Genomic DNA, 26,353 nt, shown 5'->3' with positions numbered 1-26,353 from the left:
AACAGGAAGCATGACAGCCAAATGCTGAAATGCAACCCTGACCTTTTGCCAAAGACAGAATGACAAGAGAAGTGCAGGGGTACCTGAGACAGCATTGGCAGGTGGGACGTGAATTTGAGGGAGAACGGGAAAGAAACAGCATAAGGTGCAGCGATACTGCGTGGTAAAGCAGTTTGTTTTGTTGAGGTATTTTCTATTTCATGCCATTTAGAAGAATAGCAGCGGTAAGGGGAAAAAAGATGAACATTAACGTGCTTCGACACGGCTGAAGTGGATATGCTAACACAGCCTACACATTTAGCCTCCGTCACATGAATAACATTAATAATTCCTTTTTGTGCTCAAGACGCCCCCCGCAAACGGCTGTCGTTTCATCACACGAGCAGTCAATACACAGCTGGAGAGCGAGCGCTGAGCTGGAGCTCATTAAAAACCACATTTCTTTACAAACAGAAGCAGAAACGAAAACAACAGTCTCTTCATATAGCTGGCAGCACAGTGGTTGGTGTCGCTGCCTTTGGACCCAAAGGTTGCAGCTTTGAATCCCACACCCAGCCGTAGCACCCTTGAACAAGGTACTTACTCTCAATTGCTCCGGTAAAATTATCCACCTGTATAAAAAGATAAATAATTGCAAGTGGCTTTGAAAAAAAACCATCAGCTAAACGAGTAAATGTATGTAAATATAATCCTCCCGGGCTACGGTAACAAACAGAGAAGGACTCTTAAGTTCCGGAGCGTGGGGCTGACACACGCAGAGTTGCAGTGAACCTCGGGTTCTGAATGCTTTGCTCACAGCATCTCATCCCAATGAGCTGGAGCGCAAAGGATGGATGCTGCTAGTGCAGGATGCAGGTCTTGGATCGCTCCCCTCGGAGTCTGCAGGCAGCGCGGCTCGGTCTCCGCCACACAAATTTGGGCTGACTACAGCTGCACACTTGACAAAGCTAAGAGATTGCATCGCAAGTGATCTCTGCTGAATACTGCAAAAGCATCGAGTTCAACTTGAACACGAATCTCTGAGGAGTTTCACAATCAAACACAACTAGGCTAATAAACGCGTGAACGTAACGGCACGCATTTATTCTGCTACGACATGGTAAAAACACGCTGTTCCCTTGATGACTTTAGCTAAGAGTCTGCCAAAGAGCAGTCCCTCCCAGCTTTGATGAGCGAGACCCCAGGCCCTACGTACACATGCACCGGGGGAGGGGGTGCTAGTGCTAGAGGACGGAAGAGCCACCGTCGCCACCCCCACTAGTCACTGCACCCCAGCCAAGACTACCACCGCTACAGCCCTGAACCCAGAGAGGCCAGGAGGCTACAGGTCCTCACATCCTGCAGCTCATTCAACAGACAAGACAGACAGACACACAGTTACACATGCGCGCACGCTCACACACACACACACACACACAGACAGACATTGTTTGCCAAGCACAAACATGCATTTTGTACAATTACACATTCTGTCAATGTCTCACAAGAGAAGACAACGAGTTGTTAAAATATGTGTGCAGACATTATGATTCCATTCTTTATGGGGGTGCGGTGGTGCAGTGGGTCCTGCTCTCTGGTGGGTCTAGGGTTCGAGTCCTGCTGGGGGTGCCTTGCAACAGACTGGTGTCCCATCCTGGGGGGTGCCCCCCTCCCCCTCCAGCCTTATGCGTGTGTTGCCAGGCCAGGCTCTGGCTCTCTGTGACCCCGTATAAGACAAGTGGTTCAGATAGTGTATATGTGTATTATTCTTTATTCTGCATTTGGATTTATTCTGTCCATATTCCATCTGTAACCACAGAAACAAATATATAGTCATACAAAGTCACAAGAAAACAAAACATTCGTACGCACTGGCCTATTGTTTGGAGAGTACAGAAAACACACACACATTCACACAAAAAGATGTAAGCCCAGCCAGCAAGTAAATTATTGTCATGTAGCAAACACACAAACACACCATCAACTAGCAACTCATGAAAGCCATGTTCATGACTGAATTGTGAAATAAACCCAAATACATCTGTTAACCTTAGGTTGGTATTGAGCGGTCAGTAGGTAAGGGGCAGAGAACAGGAGGTGACCAGTGACAACTGACCAGGGTGGGAAAGCCTACATTGCTTTGACAACCAGTTGACTGCATTCCAGCGATTACTCTGCTTTGCAGAGAAGCTATCATTTCGAATCCCTGGAAGTGTGTGTGTGTGTCTCACTACATGTACAGGGTGTGCCACTTTTTTCTGTATACGTGTCAGGGAGTCGTTCTGTGTGGAAAACACGTCTTCTTCCTCTTTTGAGCACCCCTCACTCTCGCTTTGCTGAGAAGGATCAGACCCCCCCACCACTCAGTGCTGCCTGCTCTCATCCAACATTAATGGCTGCTGGTTTTTTCATGAGGAGCCGCGTGTCCCAGTGCGCTGTGTTTTGAAGGCGGGGCCCTGGGAGACCAGTCTGTACATTGCCTGGTCCAGCTGTGGAGCTCACACCGGGACGAGCTTGTCTGCTGGAACCCAGCGGAGACCCTGCACTCTTCGTAACCCGCCCCCTCCCCGCATCTTCCTAGCATCCTCTGTCTCCAGCCCGTACTACTGTGCAATACCGCGCCTCCTGCGCTTTTGTAAAGCAGCTCTCCTGTCCAGCATCCAGAATGCAGCACATCAGCAAAGAGCCAAGGGGAGGAGAGGCCTCACCCACGATGGGTTTCCTTTCTCGTGGCTTTGTTCTGAACAAACATCACCTTGTTGAGGGAAGGCCCCCAATTGCCCACCGCAGAGAGCGGCATCCACCCATCGGCCTAATTGCAAGAGCACTTAAACACGCTCCTGGTGTGATTTTTCACTCATTCAAATAGAATATTTTAAAGAGGCAGTGAGAAGTGAAGCAGGCCTGTGTCTTCCTCCCTCCTTTGCTCTCTTGTTCCCTCCCTGTGACGACCCTGCGATGCCCGGCAGGCCCCGGACAGGGCAACTGCGCTGCGCACCAGTGCGAGGGCAGTCATTACCCTGCAGTAACCTCTCCATTGGACTATTTGTGCAGCCACTTATCCATTCACTTGTGACACATTCTGTAATACCACTTACATATTTACAATTTAATAGGGAGCCAGTCATCTGTGACCAGGAAATGAACATTTTTTTCCTACTCTGTCTTTTGCCCCCTCATTTTCATACATGTAACAGTTGGAATTTTTAGCAGCTGGTACTTCATGGAACCCAAATAGGGAGGGAGAATGTGGAGGAGGAGGAGGAAGAGAAGGCCAAGTGGCAGGGGCTGGGGGAAGGGAACGGGGGCTCACAGAGGTGGTAGCAGCAACGATCGAGAAAACATCTGCAATTTACTGTGGCGGCGAGGTATTTCTGCACTGACGGCTGCCAAACAAGAACACGGGCTGCTACAGTTAATGTCATGAATTACCACGATAAGGTTTGATGGCTGCACCTGCTAATCTGGCAAATGCATGATGCACGGGGGAGACTCCACATTTAAGAAGCCGGCGGGCTTTGAAGGCAGTTGTGGGAAACGTGGTGCTTTATTCAGCGTCTTTCTCTTTGACTAAAGGGCTCACTCTAATTGGAGTGTTTTCAGAGTGTGCAAGAGATCATATTAGTGTATCACATTCAGACGGAAAAACAGACAGTGCTGCTTCGATCATTAGAGACCCCGCACTGCGTACTACATGCTGACAGTACTGTACTATCATTTCTGGCTTTGCACAACACATGCCCTTTTCTCTTACATGTGCTTGCTTCATTTTGTGTGATTTTATTTTTCTACTGAATAATGTGATAGATGAAAGGGGACCATGGCCTATGGCTAAAGCCAGCCTCTTCTCTAGACTATTTAAAGAGGGTATTTAAAGAGTTTTTATACAAATTGCATATACTATAAGTAGGCCTATGTATGGAGAACATTTAATTCTTATTAAGTCACACATTGCTTGCATATGACTAGTGTACAGGACTCACATGTGTACAGTAGGTCTGCAATGAGTCTAGGCCTCCAGTGGCTGTACGGTCACCTCCTGGGTGTCCTTCAGTTTAAATTCCCTCGTAACTCGGCACATCTTTTTAATTGGTTCACTTCTAAACACAAAACGACCCCCTTTCCCCTTGGGTGTTGTGAGTGGAAACGGACTTTCTTCCCCTTTTGAGATGAATTAAACCTGCCCATTCTGCCTGAGAACATACAGAGAGATGGAAACAAAACGACTGAAATGTGGACAATGCGCTTCCCTTCAAACCTGTCATTTTGCAGGGAAATGAATGTGTGACAATGGAGAGAAGTGGACAGAAACACACGGCCCTCTCGAGAAATGAAAGGAATTACATAAAAACAAAGGATCCAATGAATAATGGCTAATTATGTAAAACGGCTTTCACCGTGCTATGACAAATGGTCGATGCCATTATAGCGTACAAAGCTCTCCCTCACCGAAGTCTCTACCACACCCATCACTGCAGGGAAAATGATGGCCAGGAGCTCTGCACTCACGGATTTTGGATGGGACAAGGACGATAAAGCACCATGGCCTTTAAAATTTCATCCAGGCCCAGCGGCTCTGTCATGGCCGGTTCCGGAAGGAAGTGGCGGACCCAAGTGCAGAGTGGATTAAGGGCTTTATTCAGGGAAATCCGAGAAACTTTGTCACAGGACAGGCAAAAGGTCTCCGAGGCGCAAACGTCGTTGAAGAGGCAATCCAAAAGGCAAGATCGGTACACAGGCAAGAGGTCGATGATCATAAAGAGGCACAAAGACTAGGAAGTAGGGTAAAGGGACTGGGAAAGGACTGAGGGATCAGGAAGGAGTTGAGAGATAGCAAGGAGGTCACCAGTAACAAGGCTGAACAAGGTTTCACGTCAGTTCCTGCTCTGACGCTGCCTGTTATGCATCAGTCTGTGCCGCGACCCGGGTATTCCGCGTTGTCTCGGCGGCGTGGGCGTGGCAGCCTCCTTCTTTTCCATTCCATTCTGTACCCCTAGAGAGGGAAGGAGCCCAATGGGACACACTCGAGCCGTAATGGCAGCGTGTGAAACATAACGACCGTCTACGAAAGACCCTCCTCCTCCTCCTCCTTCTTGCACAACTTTCACAATGAACCACCTGAGGGTGAATAGGATCAATGTAGCCTTTTAAGACATGCAGTCTTGGAAACAGTGAAGTTTGTCAGCAGTCTCCTTTCTGGCTCTTTTGAAACATTTCATCTTAAACCAATGATATATAAAGTACCACAAAAAGACACTGCTGTCGCTCCCCTGAACGAGGACTGTGGTGACAAATGGGCTTTACCTCAGCAATAACAGAACAGAGGCTCTGCCCAAGGGTCTTGAGGAGACCCCCTGCGAAAGAGTGTCTGTGTCCAGCCCATCTATACATGGACCGAAGGCTGCGGTGCTGTAACCCTTAGCACTAGGACAGAGCGTGAGCGAGGAGAGAGAGGGAGCACGAGCCAAACTGAGATGGAAACAGTAATTACAGGACTGGAACTTTATTTTTCTTTGTGTTTCGCTCCAGCCCTGCTGAACATATGCCTGGTGCCAAACCCGTCAGCACTGTGACAGCTTCACAGCTTAATGGAGACGGCAATCTGTTTACACGACGCGTCATAAAGTGCAGCAAACAAACGGGCTGAGAAACAGCTCCCCGTCACATCTTTCCGTGAACCCTGAAAATCCTACCTCGGTCCACCAAGAGCGGCTCTGCACACAGATAATGAGCTGGCTGTCTGTCACCCACAATACTTTAGTAAGCTGTAACCATTCCCTTGAGCACTGTTTTTAAAATTAATCCAAATCCATTTGTCTCCCCATCAACGGAAGCGGTCCGACCGAGAAGCGCGTCGCACAACGCTTCGCCGATACGTCTCTGCAAGTTAGCATCAATGTGACCGCAAAGCACATTGAGCAGCCAGCAGAGGAGCTGCGGCAGGAGGTGGAGGCATCCGGCTAGAGACAGACGGCCTCCTCTCGTTGTTTGTGGGACGGAGTGCTGGCAGTCAGCCCAGTCCTCCTCACCCTCCTGTGGTACCAGTCAGATTGTCCACAGGGGCCGGGACAGCTGGGTCCTCGTTACCATCCTCCTCCAAATCCTACTGTGCCCACATGAAGCCCAAATGACAGACAAGAACCTGGAAACATCTGCTCACAAATGCCAGCGTCCGCTCATGCTCACCAGCCGGCACCCGCTCCAGCTCATGAACCTGCGTTTCCAGAGCAGCAGGAGGCTCTTCAGACAGCAGCATGCCAGTTAATGAGTTCTGCCCCGCCACACGTCTCTACTCAAGTGGGAGGACTGCGCTGGGAGCGAGGACGACGTCCAGATTGGCGCTCAGGGCTGTTTGTCCTTCTGTGCCCCCGGTAAGCGATGGGCACACAGGGGATCCCCCGAAGGGTGGGGTCTGGGGGGCCCGTTTGCATGAGGCTGGGCCTGAGCCCGAAAGCTGAGCAGGTGAACGGTTTCCTGACGAGGGCCACCTAAGGGTGGCGCGAGTATGTTTGTCGGACCGTTCCTTAACCTCCCCACCCCTCCCACATCGATTACGGGGCTTGCCGTGGCGGGAAACCCTGAGAGGCTTCATTAATATGTAAGTGTTAATAGGTGGAGCTACACACTAATTGCACGCTGGAACGGGATCATGTTTGATATTAGAAGCCATTACGCACGGGCTGCTGCTGGCGGGAGCAAATGAATTAAGACAACACATTATTTACCAGCGCTCCGGGCTAATGGGGACTGACGGCTACGGGAAGGCTGACACTCATCATGGCAGCTGTTGCTCACATCTGCCTGCTGCCCAGGTCCAACACGTTGCCGCACAGGTCTTCGACTGCAGGCCGCTTGCCTAATTTAGTTTGTTTACCTCTTCATGGGTGCCCGAGTCAGACTCGCATTCTGATATGAGCACACAGACAAAGAGACCTTACACTTCCAGCAGGAAGATGCAATATGGCCTTGCAGTGTCAGCGGTGGCGTGTGTCCACCTATAACGCAGAGGCAGAGTAACAGAGTCTACAGACTTGTGCAATCTCCTCCGAGGGCTTCACCCAGCTACATATCTTAGGCAGGAGGGCAAGGGCGTAAGGATGCAGCACAGCTAGAAGACAATCAACACCACTGGCCGCAGTGCCGAGTTCATGGCATAGCACTGTAGAAAAACTGCGGATAAAAAAAGGCTAATGAACCCACAGCCCTCAAAGGGTAAAAGTTGCTTCATCGGCCTGTATATACACCTTTAATTACTGTGAAGCCTCAGTAAGCAGGGCAGGGTGGGGAATAAGAGGGATATGGAGATCACTGGTACTGGGGCAAACATCTGGAATGTGCCAGTTGTCTCAGCACAATGGGCTGCAACAGATTAGCACAGACGTTAGCAACCGTGCTGTACCGTACAACAGGGTACAGAATGTGGTGCGGCAGAGTCTGTTCCCAATTCTCATACCTCATTCGGTGTCTGTGACTGCGCAAGAAAACACTGGGAAGAGCGCTTAGAAACAACTGAAAAGCGTAAAAGAGTTATCTCAGTGAAAGCAACATAAATTTAGTGCCTGGTGAAGTTTTTCCATTCAGCATGTTTGTTTCTTCAGGGTAGCAATAAGTTCAGTATGCAGCATGCATATGAAATAAATGATAATTATGCAAAAAAAAGGGTAATTAATCTTTTTGCGGAAGCCAATAAACCTGTTGTAAAAGCCAGCAAATACTTGGCATGTATCATTCCACAGAGAAAGAGAAGCCTCCCCTAGTGACTTTTCTCCTGCTGTATTTTGCATTTAGCTAGAACGTTTCTTCAAAGCGACTTACAATTACTTAGCAAGTTTACTGGAGCAATCTAGGGTAAGTACCATGCTCAAGGGTACTACAGCTGGAGGTGAGACTCAGACCTGAGACCTTTGGGTCCAAAGGCAGCAGCTCTGACCACTATGCAACCAGCTGTCCCCTTGCCATACTCCATCCTCACTGTGGGAGGGAAGGAAGAATTCCAGCCACGCTGCCACCTTCCTCGCCCTCAGCGATGTCCCTAATGAGCTTGTCGCCACCAGAATTAATCTCTTATTGTTTAATTGATCCCCAAACAGCTCTCATCCATCATACAGCAATTCAATACCTTACAGCTGTCATGCAAGCAGACCCCGACTGCAACTGTAAAGCCGGCATCCAAAAGCTACGCCCCTCCCAGATATGCGGGGCAGGGGGAGGGGGCTGTCAGCACTGTGCTACGCGTCCAGCCCTGTCCCTCCAAGAAGCTGCACACACCCTCTCTAAGACCTCTGAAAATAACAAATGGCCTTGGTAATGAGTGCCTGCTAATTGATAGCAGGGAGAAAGCGTTAACTCTTCGAGCGGCGACAGGCCCAAGGCTGCGGCAGGACAGCTCGTCAATGGGCTCCATTTGTCACCGGGCTCCGAGGGCTTTGGCTCGGACCCACATCTAGAGCCACCTGTGCGGGTCTTCTCATCGGCGAGGGTGGAGTCACAGGAAGAAAATGCCACCTGGCTTTGGAGGAACAAATTAGCGGCTGACTGGAACCTGGCGCAACCCGTAAATTACTCACACCTGCAAAACAAAGCAGCGTTACTTTCTATCCAAACAATTGACTGTAATTAATCACTTGCATGCTGGGAAGCAAGAAAAATGCGCCGATGAGGGGCCTCCGGAGTTCCGTTGAGCGAAGCTTCTTCCTCACGAGGGAGTGGATCGGGGGAAGGAAGGCATATACATGACCCGCTGGAATCCCCCGATGTGTCAGCCCCCGGGGGGCCAGCGGCAAAGGCCGCGACGTCGCGTGCGGCGCTGCCATCCTTTTGTTCGATGACCCGCGGCGGGGTGCGCAGAGCAGCTGAAGCGAGGGAGGCGTACGTACAGGACCTTTGTGTCGGATTAGCTCATTAGCAGACATTATCAGGCCTAAACAGAAGCCATTAGGCACCGTGTGTCCACAGAGGCCCCCATATCTCCCCACGGACATGGAGACCCCTACTCTCGGCTCGTGTCCTCTGCTTCTGCACACGGGTCACTTATTAAATCTATAAAAACTCATTTCGCTTTTTAATGAATCCCTAATTGACTTTACGTGCAGATACGAATCTGGACGATTCCCGGTGTCTGTCTGCCCCCCACCCACCCTCAGTGAAACAATAGGGTTGCATACCCCCCACAGCAGGCTTTGTCCCCTTCCACTCTCTGCAGTCTGCATCCTCCCATTCTACTCCCTCCTACTGTACACCTCCACACTGGCTTGTCCTTCCATTGCTACTGTCTCATCTCTTTCACCACGTTTCCCTCTTTGCCCATGGTAAAGACAGTTGCTCTCCCCTGGGGCACAAGAAGAACCACAACTCAAGGTGGAGCTGGAGCAGGAGCTGGAGCTGCCTTTCCTTCCAGGTACCACACCAGTCCATCATACACCACAACAGTAATTTCTGATCAGGACTCCCTTCAGCAAGCAAGACAATCTGGGAAATTCATGCAGCTGAGGCAAAAAAAAAAAAAAATCAGCTCAGTGTAACAATGGAAAGGCAGACAATTTATGTTAACCTAATTGTAAATACACATGAGACTGACTGGCTTAATAACTGGCTAATCACTGAGCATTGTGGGAGGTGTATGATGGTACTGCCCCCATAAACTGAAATACCAGCTTCCTGTGTCCGTCTCTTACGAAGGCAGCCCATGCTTTCTCCACAAACCCGTGTGTCTGCAGAGCTAGGGCGGGAGAGCCGGGTGGCACCATGGCAGACCTTAATTATAACACTGTGGCAATTTCCTTTAATTATTACTAAAGGAGATCATAATTACAATTAATGAAGGAAAAAATCTGCTTCTGACTGCTGGAGTGAATGGCTGTTTCTTCCATGCAGCTCAAAACCCACAGCAAACTGTGTTATTTACATGTCTGACTGGGTTCCACAATCAAAAGCCTTTGTGCCGAGGCTGCTCTGGACCCCTGTGGAAAGGGCATGGCGTACGCACGCACACACACACACACACACACACACAGACAGGGGGGCCACTGGCAGCTCTAGGCCTTCTCCAGCCATCCTGCTCTGACAGTACAGTGCAAGCAGCCAGGTTCAGGGATTTACCGCAAAGCTGTACCCTCCACATGAGACGTCCTGGTGGATGAGTCTTCTCCTTGCCCTTTCGGAGGCGCACATACACACACTCGAAGCAGCTCGGGTGGGGGGGGGGGGGGGGGGGTGCCACAGCAAAGGATCAGCTGCCGCATCACCGCGCTAAAAAGTGGAAAATTCTACATAAAAGCGAGGAAGAAAGGGCCGTTCTGCTCTAATTGAACGCTTTGGGCCACAGCTCGAGCGATCAGAGTTTTGTACGCAGAATCTGGTTTCATGGTTTCCAAACAATGGGATTTGCGAGACGAGATTTGTAGTCTGCTGGGATTCCAGCTTAACACCTCTGTGATACCATGCAACTGCACTTTAGTCGCCAGATTCTTTTGTTTTGATGTTTAAATCCAATTTGAGTGCCTAATGAGGGAAAGTGTGGGTGTGTCAGAACGTGAGGTTAATAAATATAGCGGCGGGCAAGAGTGTGAGAACGCTGCTGCGTACACGTACATGCGTCTGTATTTCCGTGCTGCAGTCTCCTCTCTGTGCCTGTATGTGTCTGCACGAACGATTGTGTCTGCGTCTCACTGTTCACATATTACTGTATTTGCATGTGCTTTTCGCATAAGCGTGTCTCGCGCTAAACACTGCGGTACAGTGCACTGCTCTCACAAAGAGGCTTCGCCATGCTGGTACACTGGCTGTTAATGCCAGCTCTTTGCCAGGGCTGCTCACCCTCAGGGATTCTCACTTTATCCTACCCAGCTCAAAGCCATGGTCATGTGACCAAAGCTGGCGGCAGGGTTAGTCTCCTAACAGCTTGTGCCTGGAGCAATGCACTTTGTGTGTGTGTGTGTGTGTGCGCGCGCGCGCTTGCAGCCATTACGTGAATCCCTGTTTCAAACATAACCATGAGACACAGCTAATAAAGCAGCTCAATAAGGAAGCCCATTTCCTTTTTCAACAGATAGTGCCATTTATAGACATATAAAGGGAACGCAAACACTTTATGGCATTTGTATCAGTCATAAGGAGCACAAGTCGTACTCCTCCACTGCACCCGGTGCATCATGCAGGCGAGCACACACACTCTTGAAAAGGAATCAAGCTACATTAAAGATGTGATCACACGCAGGACCCTGTCTAAGAGGGCACAGCACAGGATGCCAACATCTCTTGTTAACACACAACAGGCCAAATCCACCCGGGACGAGTCGCTTACCGCAAGGTGTCAGCTGTCAGTTGATTATTAGCGCAGCAGATGTATGGACCGGTCTGTATTATCCCAGGCCAGAGAGCATCACGAAAGAGTGCCTTTAGCTCTGGACAATGAAGTTTCTAATTTCCTTCCTTTTAACACTCATTGCGCTGTCGCTTTTCTCCAAACCAGCTTACAATGTTAAGTTATTTATACAGTATGGCAATTTTAGAGGAGCAATCCAAGATCATTAGCTTGTGAAGGGGTACTACAGAAGTAGGTGAGATTTGAACCCAAAGGCAGCAGCTGTAACCACTGTGCTGTCAGGTGCCCCATACCGTCCTCTATTTTAACATATTGCATTGACTTGAGTACTGAGAGAAACAGTTAATACTGAGGAGGAGTCTCCTATTGAGGAGGGTCCTCCAGGGAAGCTGGCCTGCCACATTGTGGTCACAAGTCCCATTTCCTTACAACCAAGCTGTTTCCCCCCTGCTGAGTGATCCAACGTGGGCCAGAGATGGGGAGCGAGCTCAGGTCGGCCTCGATGACTCCGTGTGCTCTGTCCCGCTCAGCCTGCAGAAGGGAGCAACACAAAGAGCGAGGCATTTGGCACGATGCTACTCTGCACGGGTTCTCGTCAAGCAGCCGTGGACAAAGGGCAGGGCAGGGCGCCCCACTGGCCTGCTCCCATCTACACCCGTCACGGTCCGCGAAGTGGTCTGCACTCGTGGCCAGAGCCGGTCGTGAGGCACAAAGGCAGCCAGGGCCCAAGCTGAACAAGACGCACTTGTTTGCAGTTCTCCTCTTGAGCAGTGCCCTGAATTCATTCATATCAGCCACAGAGAAGATGATCACACATGTCCCGCCTAAGTGTCACACACATTATGAAGCCGGAGAAGAGCTGCGATAACTGCCAGCATCACCAGAAAAACAGAGTCGTACGCACAAGCTAACATGTGTAACGTGTGGGAAACGTGATCCAGGTTTGACACTGCTGAAAGGGGGGGTCACAGGGGACGGAGCGCCAATACACAGGACTACGACACGGTGTGAAGAATGCACCTCACGTATCCAGTCCCATAGTCAGGATGACGCAACTGAACCACAGGGGGTCCTTTGTCATTAAAGCATGAACGGTGACATCAAAGACACTCAAAACCAGGATGGACACTACACACACATCATCTGAAACTGCTTGTCCCATACGGGGTCGCGGGGAGCCGGAGCCTAACCCGGCAACACAGGGCGAAAGGCTGTAGGAGGAGGGGACACACCCAGGACGGGACGCCAGTCCGTCGCAAGGCACCCCAAGCAGGACGCAAACCCCAGACCCACCAGAGAGCAGGACTCACTCAAACCCAGTGCGCCACCGCACCCCCCCGGATGGACGCTATATTGTTTCAATTGTTAATAACTGGAATGATGTATCTTTTTATCGTCTCATACTTGCGTCACTGCTCTCCTGGAGTTTGCACACGGAGAGTTTATAATTTCATATCTGCAATTACAGATGATTTTACCAGTAATCTTATCAAGAAAACCATCCCACTGAGCCTGGGGGAATTAACCAGTCAGTGTTTGCTAATTGCCTCTGGCACCTGACGCTTCTCCTTGGAGAATGCAAGTTCTTCGGCATGCGCCGGGAGAAAAATGATATGAGCATCAGTGGACCATCTTGAGCTATGCCGCATAGCACTGCTTCAGGGTGGAGCATGTATCGTTCTGCGCTGTGATTTTGTGCACACAAAACAAGTTTTATTTTTACAATCATTAGCATTCGCCAAAATGCCGAATAAAATTAGCCCAAGTTGTCCCGCAACAATTTAGACATGGCAAGCTGGGGACAGCAGTGAAGGCAGTGTGTCGGCACATTCGGGTGTTAGGATAATGTTCCACTTAAGAAGCGACAATCATTTTCACTTTCATATTTCCTCTGAAATTCCAGTGAGATCCACAAATATAACATAACAAAGGGTGGACAAACTAGCAGGACTCAGTGTCTTAAACATGACATTTTATCCCTTGTCACCGAGGAGGTGATATCGAGCCCTTGAAATTGCTCGCATTGCTTCCACATTCAGGCTTTGTCTCTGCTGAGCTCTGCACAAAGCTGGTCCTGTTAGTATCTACAGGGATAATGAGCAGGGTTAGCACTTAGCCCACCCACCAGTGTCCAAATAAATATGGAGGGATTAGTTCCAGCTGTATGCCCACTCAAAATAAGCTTTGTTATGTCATACATGGAAAAGATCGAATACTTATTTATCTGTCAATTTCGTCCATGAGTCAAACATGTTCTGTCAAACACGCAGAGCAGCAATCCCATGATCGCACTCACACTTATATCTGCACAACTGCTAACATGCTACCTGCATGGGTTGCCATGCGTTACCGTCCCCCTACATGACACCAATGTGTGACGCTTCCTGATCTGCTCCCTTCCCCTAGGTCTCCTGGTCGCACCGGGGAAAGGTCATCTCCATCCAATTAGGAAGTAATCAGCAGTGCCCTGAAAGGTCCCGATTCCACTGCTACCACCACAGCCAGCAGGGCGCACCATAAATCAAACATGTGGTAGAAGCAAAAGAAAGAAGCATGAAGAAGAACACTGGAGAGAATGCACTCTTCTCGAGAAGTGGGTGGGAGCCAACCAGGACAGTGCAGGTGCTTTCAGAGAGAAGTGACCTTGCTCTCACTGGACAACAGTGGGGAATGACACACAGCCTGAGTCTTACTCTGACCGTTCAGTGACCCCCATCCTTGCAGATCAATCTCCAAATGACATCCGGTCAGTGCTGGACAGCCATCTCCTTCATCATGACTATAAAGCTGGAAAAACATGCGCACAGAAGCAAGGACACACAGTAAAGTGGACAGTAAAGACAGAGAACACGCAGACAGGAGAGAGCACAAACTCAGGGACAGAATGGAGACATACATAGGGCAGTGTGACAAACGCATCAGAACAAGTAGCTTTGGACCTCAGTAAAACTTTCGTATTCCAGCAGTAGCAAGATGAGGGAGGAGAAACATGGCGAACGTAGCCTTTCCCCGTTTTCCCCTGAGCGCCAGAAATGGCCAGACGTAGTGGAGAAAGTGGGTCAGTGAGCTTTGAGCTCACGGGGGGCTGATTCCAGCCAATAGAACACAATAAGACAAGTGATGGATCAACTGTGTGCTCACGACACAACTAGACCACAGTTCTGAGCACAGCCCCGAGCCGAACCAGAGACAATCGGCAGAGACTCCACATATCCGTTTCACCTGGGAGAGCAAAGCCCACAAACCCTGGGTGTTACGACCTTGGTCTGATAGGCTTCTCTGATAGACTCGGTAGACTGCTGTGATTTTGTTTACTTTATTTTGATAGGGTAAATAGTGTCATTAAAGGTACGGTTCACTTTTTTTGTTGTGTTGGTGTCTCAGCCCTGGAGAGATGGCTTATGGGTTGCCCAGGGTCAATAAAGCAGAGCCCACTGCAGTGTGAAAGAACTGGTAGTAGTCAGTCTCAATAGCCCTGTGCCGCAGCCCAACCCTATACTGAGCTGTAACACTGGGACTTCAAGACCCTGCAGCACAGGGTGCAGGGGATGCGGAGGTGGGGGATTTCTATCATGGGTAGCGGAGTCACTCCCTCCTCCCCTTGCTTCCACGCCCGTGAGCGGGAAGTGGCTTGACGCACGGCCTTTTCTGGCGCTGACACTGGTGTCAGAGGTGGCCAGCGCTCTGACATTTGATGTTGTCAAGAGTCGCTGCATTGACCTGGCAAGTGCAGTGTTCTTTGCCTTCTCTTACCAAAAGGAGCCAGTGAAGAGACAGACAGTAATTTTGCCGGACTTCAGATTCGGGGTGGGAGCGAGAGGGTACAAGGGGGACCCTCCGGCAGCTGCCAGTCCGGCCTGTCATTTATCCACAGAGAAAATAGTCCAACGCCTTCCCAGAATTCATGGGGGGGCTGGCGGGCACCAGGTTGCAAGCTGTCAGGGTGTGAGCTCAGACCCCATGATTAATGAGGACAGGCTGGGGTGCGCTGGCAGCCAGGCGGTACCCGCCACCTTAGTGTGAACAACAATGCCCACCCCCCAGCGCCTGTCTCTGCCACCACACAGAGCTGGTGTCTGCAGCACGCTAAGGCTACCATCTCATCCGAGACAGTGAGACAAGCGAAGACCCTCAATTAGGGCCACTGAGAGGGGCACCGGGGCAAGATACTAGTACCGGAGCAGACAGCCACACATGACACACCTGAGGGAGCAGACTAATCGGGGGGTGAGGGGCAGGCCGACGGGAGAGCACCTCCTGTCCCTCCCTGAATTAATGACACTGAGCTGCTGGAACATCCCGGCTGCACTTCTATCAATAACCAAAGACCAAGAGCTCACGTTGGGTGGTGGCGGGGCGGTTTGTGCATTTAGCCTGAGGTGGTGAGATGGCCAGGGGGGGCAGGGGTGAGAAGAATATTAATGACAATCAACACCCCTGTTGGCAGCCTTGGGTGATTTCAGATGTATTTTATCCCCCCCCTTGCCCCCCCCATCTGCCTTCCCACCATCCTTAATCGAGTCAAGTGACTTATTATAGATTATGAGGAAAGCGGCTAATTTCATTAGCAGCAAGTCATCCTTCTGCCATGTGATTTTTTTGGGGAGCCCAAAGGGGGTTGGGTGTGATTGTGGGGAGAAGGAATGGTTATCATCTTTAGACAGATAGTGGTTCACAGTTGTGGGAGGAGACACTTGAAGAGGGGGGGTGATGAAGTGAAACAGAGGGTACGTCATGAAAAGCAATGCGTTGCCATATTCCTCTTAGGAATTGCAGTGCTTTATTATTTTCTTAACAGTACGCTGGGCCACTAGTATTTACAGCAGGCAACCAAGGAGGACAAAAGCAAAAACTCGCACGCAATAAACGAGAATACAGCCACCGAAGAAGCAAACCGTACTGCAGCGTTAAATAGATTCCAATCTTGCGTTCCTCAAATTGCCCGACTTGGAACACATCAGAACTTTGGTGGCTCCAGCAGAGGCAGAAAAGGATAGTGGCACAGAAAACAAGTGCGCAGGTCTCGTAACGATGCCGATGTTGTGCTGCGGTCCATGGAACATTCGTAGCATTCGAGTAATGAAAACATTACAGAACAATAAAAAAAAGCACTTATTTGTTTGTTAAATGTACTGTAAAATAGGATTTCTTTAAATCGCAGGAAGCAGTAAAAGCCAGTATCTCTCCACTGTCCACGTCTGAAATTAATAATGAAAGACAGCACAAGCTGTAATTTCCTTGCTGCAGACTGGACTCTGTGAACTCTTTCTTACCGATAAGGCTTAGGCTGGATGGCCTGCCTTAACCCAAATCCTGTCTTTACTTGTAAACAATTTCCACTTTATGCTGTTGGAATCCCTTGGCGACGGCCCCCAGCAGCTCACTGCCGGACACCAGCCAGTGTGAGCCCTGGTTAATCTCCTGCTCCTTCCACATTTAGGTCAGGCTGCCGAAGACATGCACAGACCCTCATTCTCTTCTCTATTAGACTGGGTTCAGCTTGGCTAGTGCCATATTCAGGAAATTACTGAGAGGCTCCCATTTAGCCTGTCAGTCAGGGGTCAATCAGGGGTCACACTGGGGTCATGCCCACGGGGTGACTAGAGGTTAGATGCTCATTTAATCTTCCTATCCACATCACCTCTAATGGAAGTCCAACATGTCCATCTATGTTGGGAATCATCATTATCTCATTCAGGCTCCAGCCACACATCACCATGGTCCACATAATGTGTCTTTTTCAAGGCCTCCAGCAAACATTATATGGCTGAAAAATGAAGGACAATACACCATATTTAATAAGAATAAACATGTTTCTGTCTGTGCCCAACTTTTCTCCTCCTCTAAACTTTCTCCATGACTACAGGTACAATCAATACGCTTGGTTCACTTTCCTGGTGCTCGTTCTTCTGGACCACTCAATCCTTGCTGTCCACACCCTCCTTGGCCTGTTCCAGGCCCCCTGCCACACCAAAGCTGCTCTCAAGCTGAAAACCTTTGTCAAAGATGCCCTTCAGTTCTGAGTAACCTCCTTTCGATCGTGCCCTTCTCTTTTTCTTCTTATCAAGGTTATAGAGAAGGTGGCTATAAAGCAGATGGTTACAGCGCAGTCATTTAGCGTGACCAACAATCTGCTAAAAAGTATTGTAACGACCCACGTTACCTTAAGTTTGAGCGGGAAATGTGTTTAATGTAAATAGTTGTATTATGGGTAAACTGTAAATAACGTGTTCAACCACTGGGGGCACTTCTGGGGAAAATGATGGGGTGACCATGCTTGGCGGTAGGAACAAAAAAAAAGCTTGGGGGTGCTAAACAGGCTGGGAAGGTTGGCTTGACTCATAGGTCTTTAAGAAAAGGGGGTCCTCAGACTGACCGCATTATTTCCCTGCATGCTGGTGTTCTAATAAAACGTTCACAATGAACGCTGCGTGTGCATCCTTCTTCGGCCCATTCAAACTCGCAGTGCTGTGCGCCACAGCATTTTGCTGAGTTTTCCAGGTATGACCTCACAGGTTTACTAGTTCTGTGTCGTCAGTCGGACTGTATGTGTGTGCCTGTGTGATTACCTGCTTTATTCAGTTTTACATCTGCATGTGACTCTGTCAATTACTGCAGTTTTTTATTTTTATTTTTCTTTTTTTTTAAAAATGGTGCCCATTACAAATGGCATATGTGATCTGCTTTTGTTTTATCTGCATAATATTACTGTCTCAATCACACCCACCAACCGGCATAATGGATATTCACAAACTGCCAGGTCTGTAATTTATTCACTCTTTGAAGCAAACTCTGCCGAGGCTTTTACACCAGGAGACTAAAGCATCAAGTATTTAAATATCAGGTTTAATGCCATGGCATTCGCTGTGTGCAGCAATTTTACGGTTCTCTCCATCAAACTGTGCTACAGGAGTTCTTAGGGTCACTGTTGGCTACCCAGGTCACCAGTTCCACCAGGAAGAGATGTCTGGCAGAGCGGGGATTGCATTTGCACTCCGATGCGCCCCAGCAATGTCCCAAGCAAGAGCTGGCCACTGCAGCGACGTGACACAACTGCCAGATGAAATAGGAGAGTTTTAACAATTGCTCAAGGACCGTTGAGTCGAATGAATTGCCTCGCCAGTCCCCGAACGGCTCTTCCATGCTCCCTGCCAAGTTTACAACATCTCTGTGGATCCAAGACAAATACCCACAATTACAGCCATTTTTAAAATGATGCAGGGCCTTCATTAAAATGGGCCATGGCCTGAACTTGATGAATTACCATTATATTAACAGAGTAAAAAAAGAAGTAAAAACAACATGAATATTCCAACTGGCCTCTTGGTTAGAGGACTGAACACCACTCTCGCCAGTGTGGCACTCCTGCTAATGCAGCGATGGGATGTGAGGTCCATGGTCCACACCCTTGTAGACAGACACTTACTCACACCCATACTTGTGGGTAAGTGTCTGTCTACAGACTGCCTCGTGTCTCCATGAGGCGACCACTTGCCCATCCATCCGCCTTGTCTGTCTGCTCCTGAACCAGCTGGTTCCGGACATGAGCCTATTAGAGCCCACCTGGTCTCTCAGAAGTGATTCTTGACGCCACTGAAGTGTACCTGCCTCCACTGAGCAAGATATAAAGTTTCATCACTGTACACCTGTTGCACACCCCACTGCATGTGATATATGACATCAGCAGAGAGCTGCAGTCACACCATGTGCTCCGGTTACAATATGCACAGATGCTGAAACCCTGAAGTTTCCGAAATTCCCACATCTTTCTATCCCCATTTTTGCAAGCTGAGCTAGGAGAGGGCCCTTGTGCGTGCACAGACTCACACACATAGATACAGACAGGCACAAAACTACACGCAAACACAGAAAGAGAGACAAACACACACGCACACAGTTTGTCTGCCAAAGTTTTGTGATGCTGTATCGAGCTCTAACACTTGATCCCATTCAGACACAATCAGGGTTGTCAGATGTGTGGCAACCCTTCCAGTCAGTCTGAAAGGATGAGGAGGGAGGAAGTGAGGAGTGTGGGAAAGGATGGGAGGAGGAGAACGACACACGCCCGGACAGACAGGCCTCTCGTGTTGCATCTTTACAGCACAGCTGTTGGGGAGCCTAAGGCCAGACTGGTATCCCTTACAACAAACGTAACCCAAGACAAACACAATATCCCCGTGTGCTAGTGAGAGACCACTACTAGTCATAACACCCTGTGACACACAATAACTCTGCCAGGGCCCAGTGTACCCATAAGGGCCAGTGGCTGGTTGACATTTGGGGAGGAATAGAAGCCAGTGTGCTGTAGTGCTGTGGAACCACACACCTCTCCAAGGGCATATAGGTAAGAGAAATGTCCTCCCGCCACATCGCTGTCCCTGTGACTGTCATTGTGAGAACCCATGGTCCATCTTTGTCAACACTTGGGCACACACTGTCTCCTTGCCAAAGCAAGGAATGCAGCACAACATCGAGATTGATGTGAAGCTCCATTTACACACACCCTCAGATATCCACCTCGAGTTACTCTCTGCCTCAAGCTGCGGCGCCACTCCCCGGCCCTCGACTAGAGAATGGCAGGGTCCACCGTTGAACCGAATAGCACGGAGCTCGAACGTGGCTTCCGGAATGACGACCGCTATGCTGAAACAACACAGCACCTGCCAGGCTTGGGAACCAATTCCAGACCCTCAGCTGTGATGGATTATAGAGGTCCAGTGGAGGGTCCCCGAGGTGCTGGAGGTTCAACATGAGCAGAGAAGGGTCAGGGAAGGTGGGGAGAGACACACTCTCCATGCCGTGCACGTGACAGGAACCCTGTTATCATAGGGGTGTGGTTATTTCTGTCACGGGTCAGTGATTTCAATTCCAGCTGGACATACCAGCAGGGAAACCCTCAGCTCTGTCTCAGACAGGACCGGATTTGGGCTGGAGATACATTTCTATTAATAGCATTATCTCTCATTTGTCTGACAGTCTCTCAACGGAATCAAATTAAACCTATCAATTTTCTTACAAGAGAGTGTTTTGGAAACAAGGTATCTCTGCAGCTCACACAGCAAGCTTCGGTTTTTAAACGGCATCTTCTGAAGCATCAGACCATAGTGTTGGCTGTAGACACCAGTCACCTGACACACACTCCTAGATGCCCACTCCTGTTTTGAGACTATCTGTGTCTTCACCTTCTCATATGTTGTGTGTCTGGATATACACTAGTACAAATAACATGGCTTTTGGTTGTGGGCCTATTCAGTTTCTTTCAGGTTCTCTCTCTCTCTCACATACACACACAGACACACGCACAATGATCAATGAATAACCAAAGAGAGAACTCCTGCTTGGAAGCCCTCAGGACATCAAGAGCCTTTCAAACTCACCCCTTATTTTGAAATAGATCAATAACCAGCCCAAGGAAGGCTTTCAATTATTTACATCCAGTTCTGCATCTCCAATGACTGGTCGAATCACAAGGGGACATGGGCTGAAGGATGGACGGGCAAACAGAGGCGTAGCTGGACTGAAGTCATGAAAGCACTGGGACAAAAAGAGGGAGAGCATGGAGGTATTCTGAGGAGGAGTTCACCCCTCTAGGGTGTGCCAGGGACCGGTGCGGCCTGGAAGCCCATCAGTAACTGTTGCGGAAACGGGAAGAATCGCTTCCCCCCCCGAGCCAGCTCGCTCGGACACCACGGAGCTCAGCGGACCAAAAGCCCGCACTCTGGTTTATTCACACTTACTGTACTTAATCCTGGGTTTTGATTTCTCCCACTCCACCTGAGGTGACATCTCAAGAGAGAGATGAATGCATGATGGGGTGAGGTGTGAGGTGACAGCACACCTGGAAATCATTAAGCAAAGCTCCTATACCGTTTGTCTCTATTTTTGTCCCCCTCCATCAGTTTGACGCTCGTGCTTTCTTGTCAGTCATCTTCCGCTAGGTTTCTCACCCAGACTACTGTACCTCCACTCAGTCGTCACGCTGCTCTCATGGGTATTTCTCTCGAAGCAAACCAGCAGCTGGGCCTGTGCTGTTACGGATCTCCTCCGAAGGCAAGAAAAGATTTCCACACCGTCGCGTTACATCAACACACACACGGAGGCACTCAGACACACGGACACACAGGAACAAGGCGTGAGATGCAGAACGATGCGAGACTTTCCAGAACAAGGATGATTAATATGTTCATGAAACAAACCCCTTCGCCCTTTTTGCTGAGAATACATTTTTTAGCATCTTTGCTCCACATTGTTCAGATGTAACAGATGAGGGACAACAAGACTTCCTGCTCCTATGGTTTTGACAGCGGCATAAACATCTGATGAATAAACTTCAGTGAGCCAGCCCTCTGCATTGCCCAGAAGTGCTCATTGTGCCATCGTCTGCACATTAAGGACAGGAGGAACCTTTATAGCTGAGCTGCTCATGTTATTGGCTAGAAGGTGGCCGTGTGTCTGTTAGGAGATAAGAGGTGCAGTGTAAGGAGCAGAGGCCAACATCTCGAGTGCAGATATGATGCTGACGCATTCAGTAAGGGTTTCTGTTTTGCATAAATCACTGTGAGGATTACCATCAACGCGGAGCTCTGTCCAGCCAATTCCCTGCATCTCTTATCACAGCAGAACATTCCTCGTGGTCAGCCTCTGCATTTGGACACCCGTCAGATGGGACTTTTCCCACAGTCTACGAGGAACAGACACAGGCTCCATGATTGCAGCATCCCAGAACAACTTAAACTTGACCGCATGGAACAAAGCGCAGCCCTCGTGTGTATTTAACAGCTGTCATTTTAGATCTGTCCTTTACCGTTAATTTGCATTTACATTTCCGAATGTGTGCTTTTTTGCATATTGGAAATCAAAAGTCTGAGTGGCTTAAGAAAAAGTGTTGCATCGAGAGTCAGAAAAGTAGCAGAGCGGTACATCCTCCAATGCTGCCTGTCAGTCTCGTAGGCGTCATGACCCTCCGTGGGTCAAAAGACCTCCTACACAACCCACTGGGGGGGGTCTAATCACCATCCTCTCACCTTTCACTTCGTTAGTTCCTGCCAACACCGGACATGCAGAGCACCTTGAGACATTGCTCAGCACCTGCCACACCAAGGTTATTTTTTTTTGCCAATTACCCAGTTGTACCAGCACCAAATGCTACCTAATGATTTGCTTAATTGCAGAAGTGGTACATTAGACTATATCAAAGGCTCCTTTAAAAGTCATCCAATCCCATACGGGGCGGCATTTAGAACAAACCCCAGACATCTGTTTCATTCCCACATCATTTGCATTTTTTAAAAGGTTACATGGAAAGTAGAGAAACCAGGAGCAGTTCCCACATTCGGTTGCCACCACCTCTTCACTCTTCGGCAGAGTGGAGACCCCCACACACGCTCACCAATTCAGGAAAATCCAGATGTGCTTAATTCGGGGGATCTTATCTTTTGCATGTATGCAGCCACCTGCAGCCAACCTACCATCTTTGAGCTTGAGTGCCCCAAATAGATAGTATCATGCCCACAGTCTCACATATACACACACACACACACACACACACACGTATCCACAGCAGCAGGCACCAGAGCACCTCTGAATGATTCCAGCACAGTGCACGCCATGATTTATTAACTCGCTCCCTGACCCACTTGGCGCTTCGGAAAACAGAAAAGTACATCCTCCCCAGCGGTTCCTTATAAACACAGGCGGGCGCTGGCCTGGAATCAGCCTCGCATAGCGCAAAGGATTGTCCGCAGCAGCTGTTTCACAGTCTTGTTGGCACCTGCTTCAGCTGACCTCGCTCCCTTGGAGCTTTCCTGAGCAAATCGAAAAGGCAACAGGAAAATCAACGGGGACCCGGTTCCTATTCAGCGCCACCACCAAGGCATCGTTGCAGTCCGCCGCCGTTTAGCTCACGGGACACTCGCAACCTACACGCTTTTTAATTACATATCTTTGTCACTTTTCATTGCTCAATTTAAAATGTGCTCCTACTCGGTTAAATAATCCAAGAGCAGATTTCCACTGATAGATGTTCAGCTCTCTGTTACATCCCCGTGTTTAATACTATCAGTTCCAAACCCACCAAGCTCAACATGTCCAAAGGGATCCAAATCAATTATCTGTATCCTTTCACGACGAAGGGGGGAGAGGCTGGGGTCAGCAGAGTGGGGCAAATGCATGGATGGCCACGTTAACCATGACCACTGCCAACTGTGAGTTTCATTCCACTGGTTGTCAATGGTTACTGGGGGCTACTATCGCAGCTCCTGAAATGAACACCACAATGATGAGAGCAACGCTGGTGTGTGGCGAGGGCAAGGTGCACCCCGACTTCACTGTGGGCTCCTTACTCTCAGTATCTTAGTGAAGGCAGATAGCCTGGAGCTGCTGTAATAATTTACATTTCCCAGCAACATCAAGCCGTATTTTCTATAACATTAATACGCTTAGTTTTCTGCGCTCTCGCTTTACTTTATCCTCAGCACCGCCAACCCTGTGACCTCTGACCCCTCACCTCAGCTGCTCTTGAGCATTCCTCTCCTCCACTGACGCTCCTTCAGCAGTCGAAGCCCGGCAGCAAAAAAGGAGGGCAGTGAATCGGCAGGAAAAAAAATAAAAAGAATAATCTGGAGACTTCATCAATTTTTCATGAATTTTCATTTAGGCTCGGAGACCCCTCTTACAGCGATCGATAGATCAAGCTGCTGTCACACTGTTAGCACCTGGGGGGCTGCGGGGAGACCCTGGGGAGCGGCTGAGACGAGATCAGAGGCAGTCGGCCACGGCAACGACCTCCACCCTCGTGGCCCCCTTGGCCCCCCCACAATCTCCCTGCACCCCCACCGTCAGCTCTGATCCACATAATTGCTACAGAAAAAAAATAGAACAAAAAAGAAAAAAAAAACTGCTTTTGCTACATAAGAAAATCCTAACCCTCCCAGCCAACCCCCACGGCCCCACAGGCTCACAGCCAACCCCCCAATACACACAAACTCTTAGACCCCTATAGGGGGCTTGAAGTTCACAGAAACAGAATAAGTAAAAGAGATTTTGCCTAATTATCCTTATTTTGCATTGAGATGGTCTGCTTGCATTTTTGCAATAATGCAAAGTGTATTAATCCACTAAAGGCGACTGCTATGCCACTGCAAGCCCTTGCTGAGGTGCAGCAGGGTTGGGGGACATGGGGTAACTCCAAGGACAGACATGGTAACCACAAGGAGTGCCAGTTGTGTGATTCATACCCTCGGGTAATAGCAGTTCAGTTTCAGTGCTGGGTCCGGTGGATTCACCACATATGCCGGTTCAGAAGCACGGTGACGCTGGTAGGGTAACAAACATAGCAAACACAGAGCCTCAAAGTTACCAAACACTGAGCCAGACTTTCAGGATCTGTGAGGATCATAATGGCCTTGCAGTGTCACAAGAAGGGCATGTTCAGGGCGAGAATCTAGTACTCATGTGTACCAAATAGGTATGTACTGTGACTATTAGGAAAAAACTGTTAACAGCAAGCACTGTAAAGTACCATATCTATTCTTACAAAGTGCTGTGACCACTAACTGACTAGCTCAGAGAGACCTAGCACCTTCCTTTGGGTGAACTTGGGTGAACTTAGTCCAACATCCTGTAGTCTTGTGTCGGTCTGCCAGGGGTGAGCAAACTCACAGACAGGTCAACCTTGTGACCCCGACGGCTCGGCTTCAAAGGTAAGAAGATCCCGGGGTCAGGAGTGGCCTGCAGGCACTCTGCGGTCCCCCCCGCCCCCTGGGGTGCACCGTTGAATGTCTTCTATCTGTTTCATCTGCACCTGTCGCTTCAGTGCCAAGCCTCTTTCATTACTCCTGACATTTTCTCTTCTTTCACTCCAGCGCAAACATGACCTCAAGGATGCTGGGGCTAAGATGTAGCCCCACTGATCAGCTATCCCTTCAGTCATTTAGGAAAAGACAATATTACAACCTCAGCAAAAGGCCCTTCAGCCTCCCCTTGTTCTCCATATGCCACGAGCAAAGAGTGAGATTTTCAAGAAACAATGAAGCATTTGAAAAGCTTGGCACAACAAACAACCCAACTGAGCGCAATTACCCATTGCTCTTTTTCGGTTTAATATTGAATGGGCTTTATGATCAGTTTGTGTGTCCATTCCCACACCGGGGAAACCCAAACTGTGTGCTCCGATAACCACAGTACCAACTGTGGAAGGAGTAAAACAGCGTCCCAAAACTGGGTGCTGCTGGTTTGCTTAGCGTAGACCTGTCCATGACGTGAGAGCAGTCGTTTCATCTGAGGAGCACAACTAAGAGCTCCCTGGCCATGGAGCACATCTAGACTATTTAGAGAAAGTTCCAGGCACGGGCACATCACTCACAGCCAAAAGAGAATGTGAAGCCTGAGATTGGGACTCACATGCAACTTCCAGGGATGCATTGCGGCTCACAGCCTCCCCCAGGTAGTTGCGGGCGACGCACACGTAGCTTCCCTCGTCCGGCTTGCTCCGGCGTCCATGGACGATGCGCAGGAAGAAGAGCGAGCCGCTGGGCAGCAGCATGCGGTGGGATCGCGGGTCGTCTTTGTCCGTTTCCACGCGCTCGCCGTCCTTGTACCACTCCACCGTGGGCATGGGCCGCCCCTCCGCCTTACAGTTGAGGGTGGCTGGCTCGCCCTTGGAAACGATCAGGTCAGAGGGGTGCTCCACGATGCGGGGTGGGGAGTCCTCCTGGCGCAGACGGGATCCTGTGGAGCAGGAACAAGGAACACGGAAGGGGCACATTTTAATAGGCTACATTTATTCGTTTAGTATTTATTTATTTCTCCAAACACTGTGTAGTATTATCAGCCCACACCTTATTCACCCAAGGTCATTTACACTGCTAGATACACTACTGACAATGAGTCACTCATCCATACCTGAGGCAAGCAACACTTCTGACTGCTGTTACTGCAGAAACTCCACCAAACATGGGAGAAGAGGTCTCATATAAACCACATATGTGCTGTTATTTCCAAAGTCGTCCGTGACTCTATAAACTCTTTTTTCTAAACATAATAGTAGTGCCT

General features: G+C 49.4%; 1 protein-coding gene across 4 annotated transcripts in view; it reads right to left on the bottom strand.

Annotated features, from left to right (window-relative positions):
* The window catches only part of robo2 (roundabout, axon guidance receptor, homolog 2 (Drosophila)), a 302,691-nt gene that overhangs the window by 135,013 nt on the left and 141,325 nt on the right, over positions 1–26,353 (bottom strand). For all 4 annotated transcript variants that reach the window (XM_018758789.2, XM_018758791.2, XM_018758792.2 and 1 more), the window contains exon 2: positions 25,703–26,029. In XM_018758789.2, coding sequence (XP_018614305.1) covers positions 25,703–26,029 — 327 coding nt within the window. The remainder of the gene's footprint in view (positions 1–25,702; positions 26,030–26,353) is intronic.

The sequence above is a fragment of the Scleropages formosus genome, chromosome 10, assembly GCF_900964775.1.
Source record: "Scleropages formosus chromosome 10, fSclFor1.1, whole genome shotgun sequence".
Lineage (NCBI taxonomy): Eukaryota > Metazoa > Chordata > Actinopteri > Osteoglossiformes > Osteoglossidae > Scleropages > Scleropages formosus.
The sequence above is the reverse complement of the archived record's forward strand: the minus strand, read 5'-3'. Positions and strand labels throughout refer to the sequence as shown.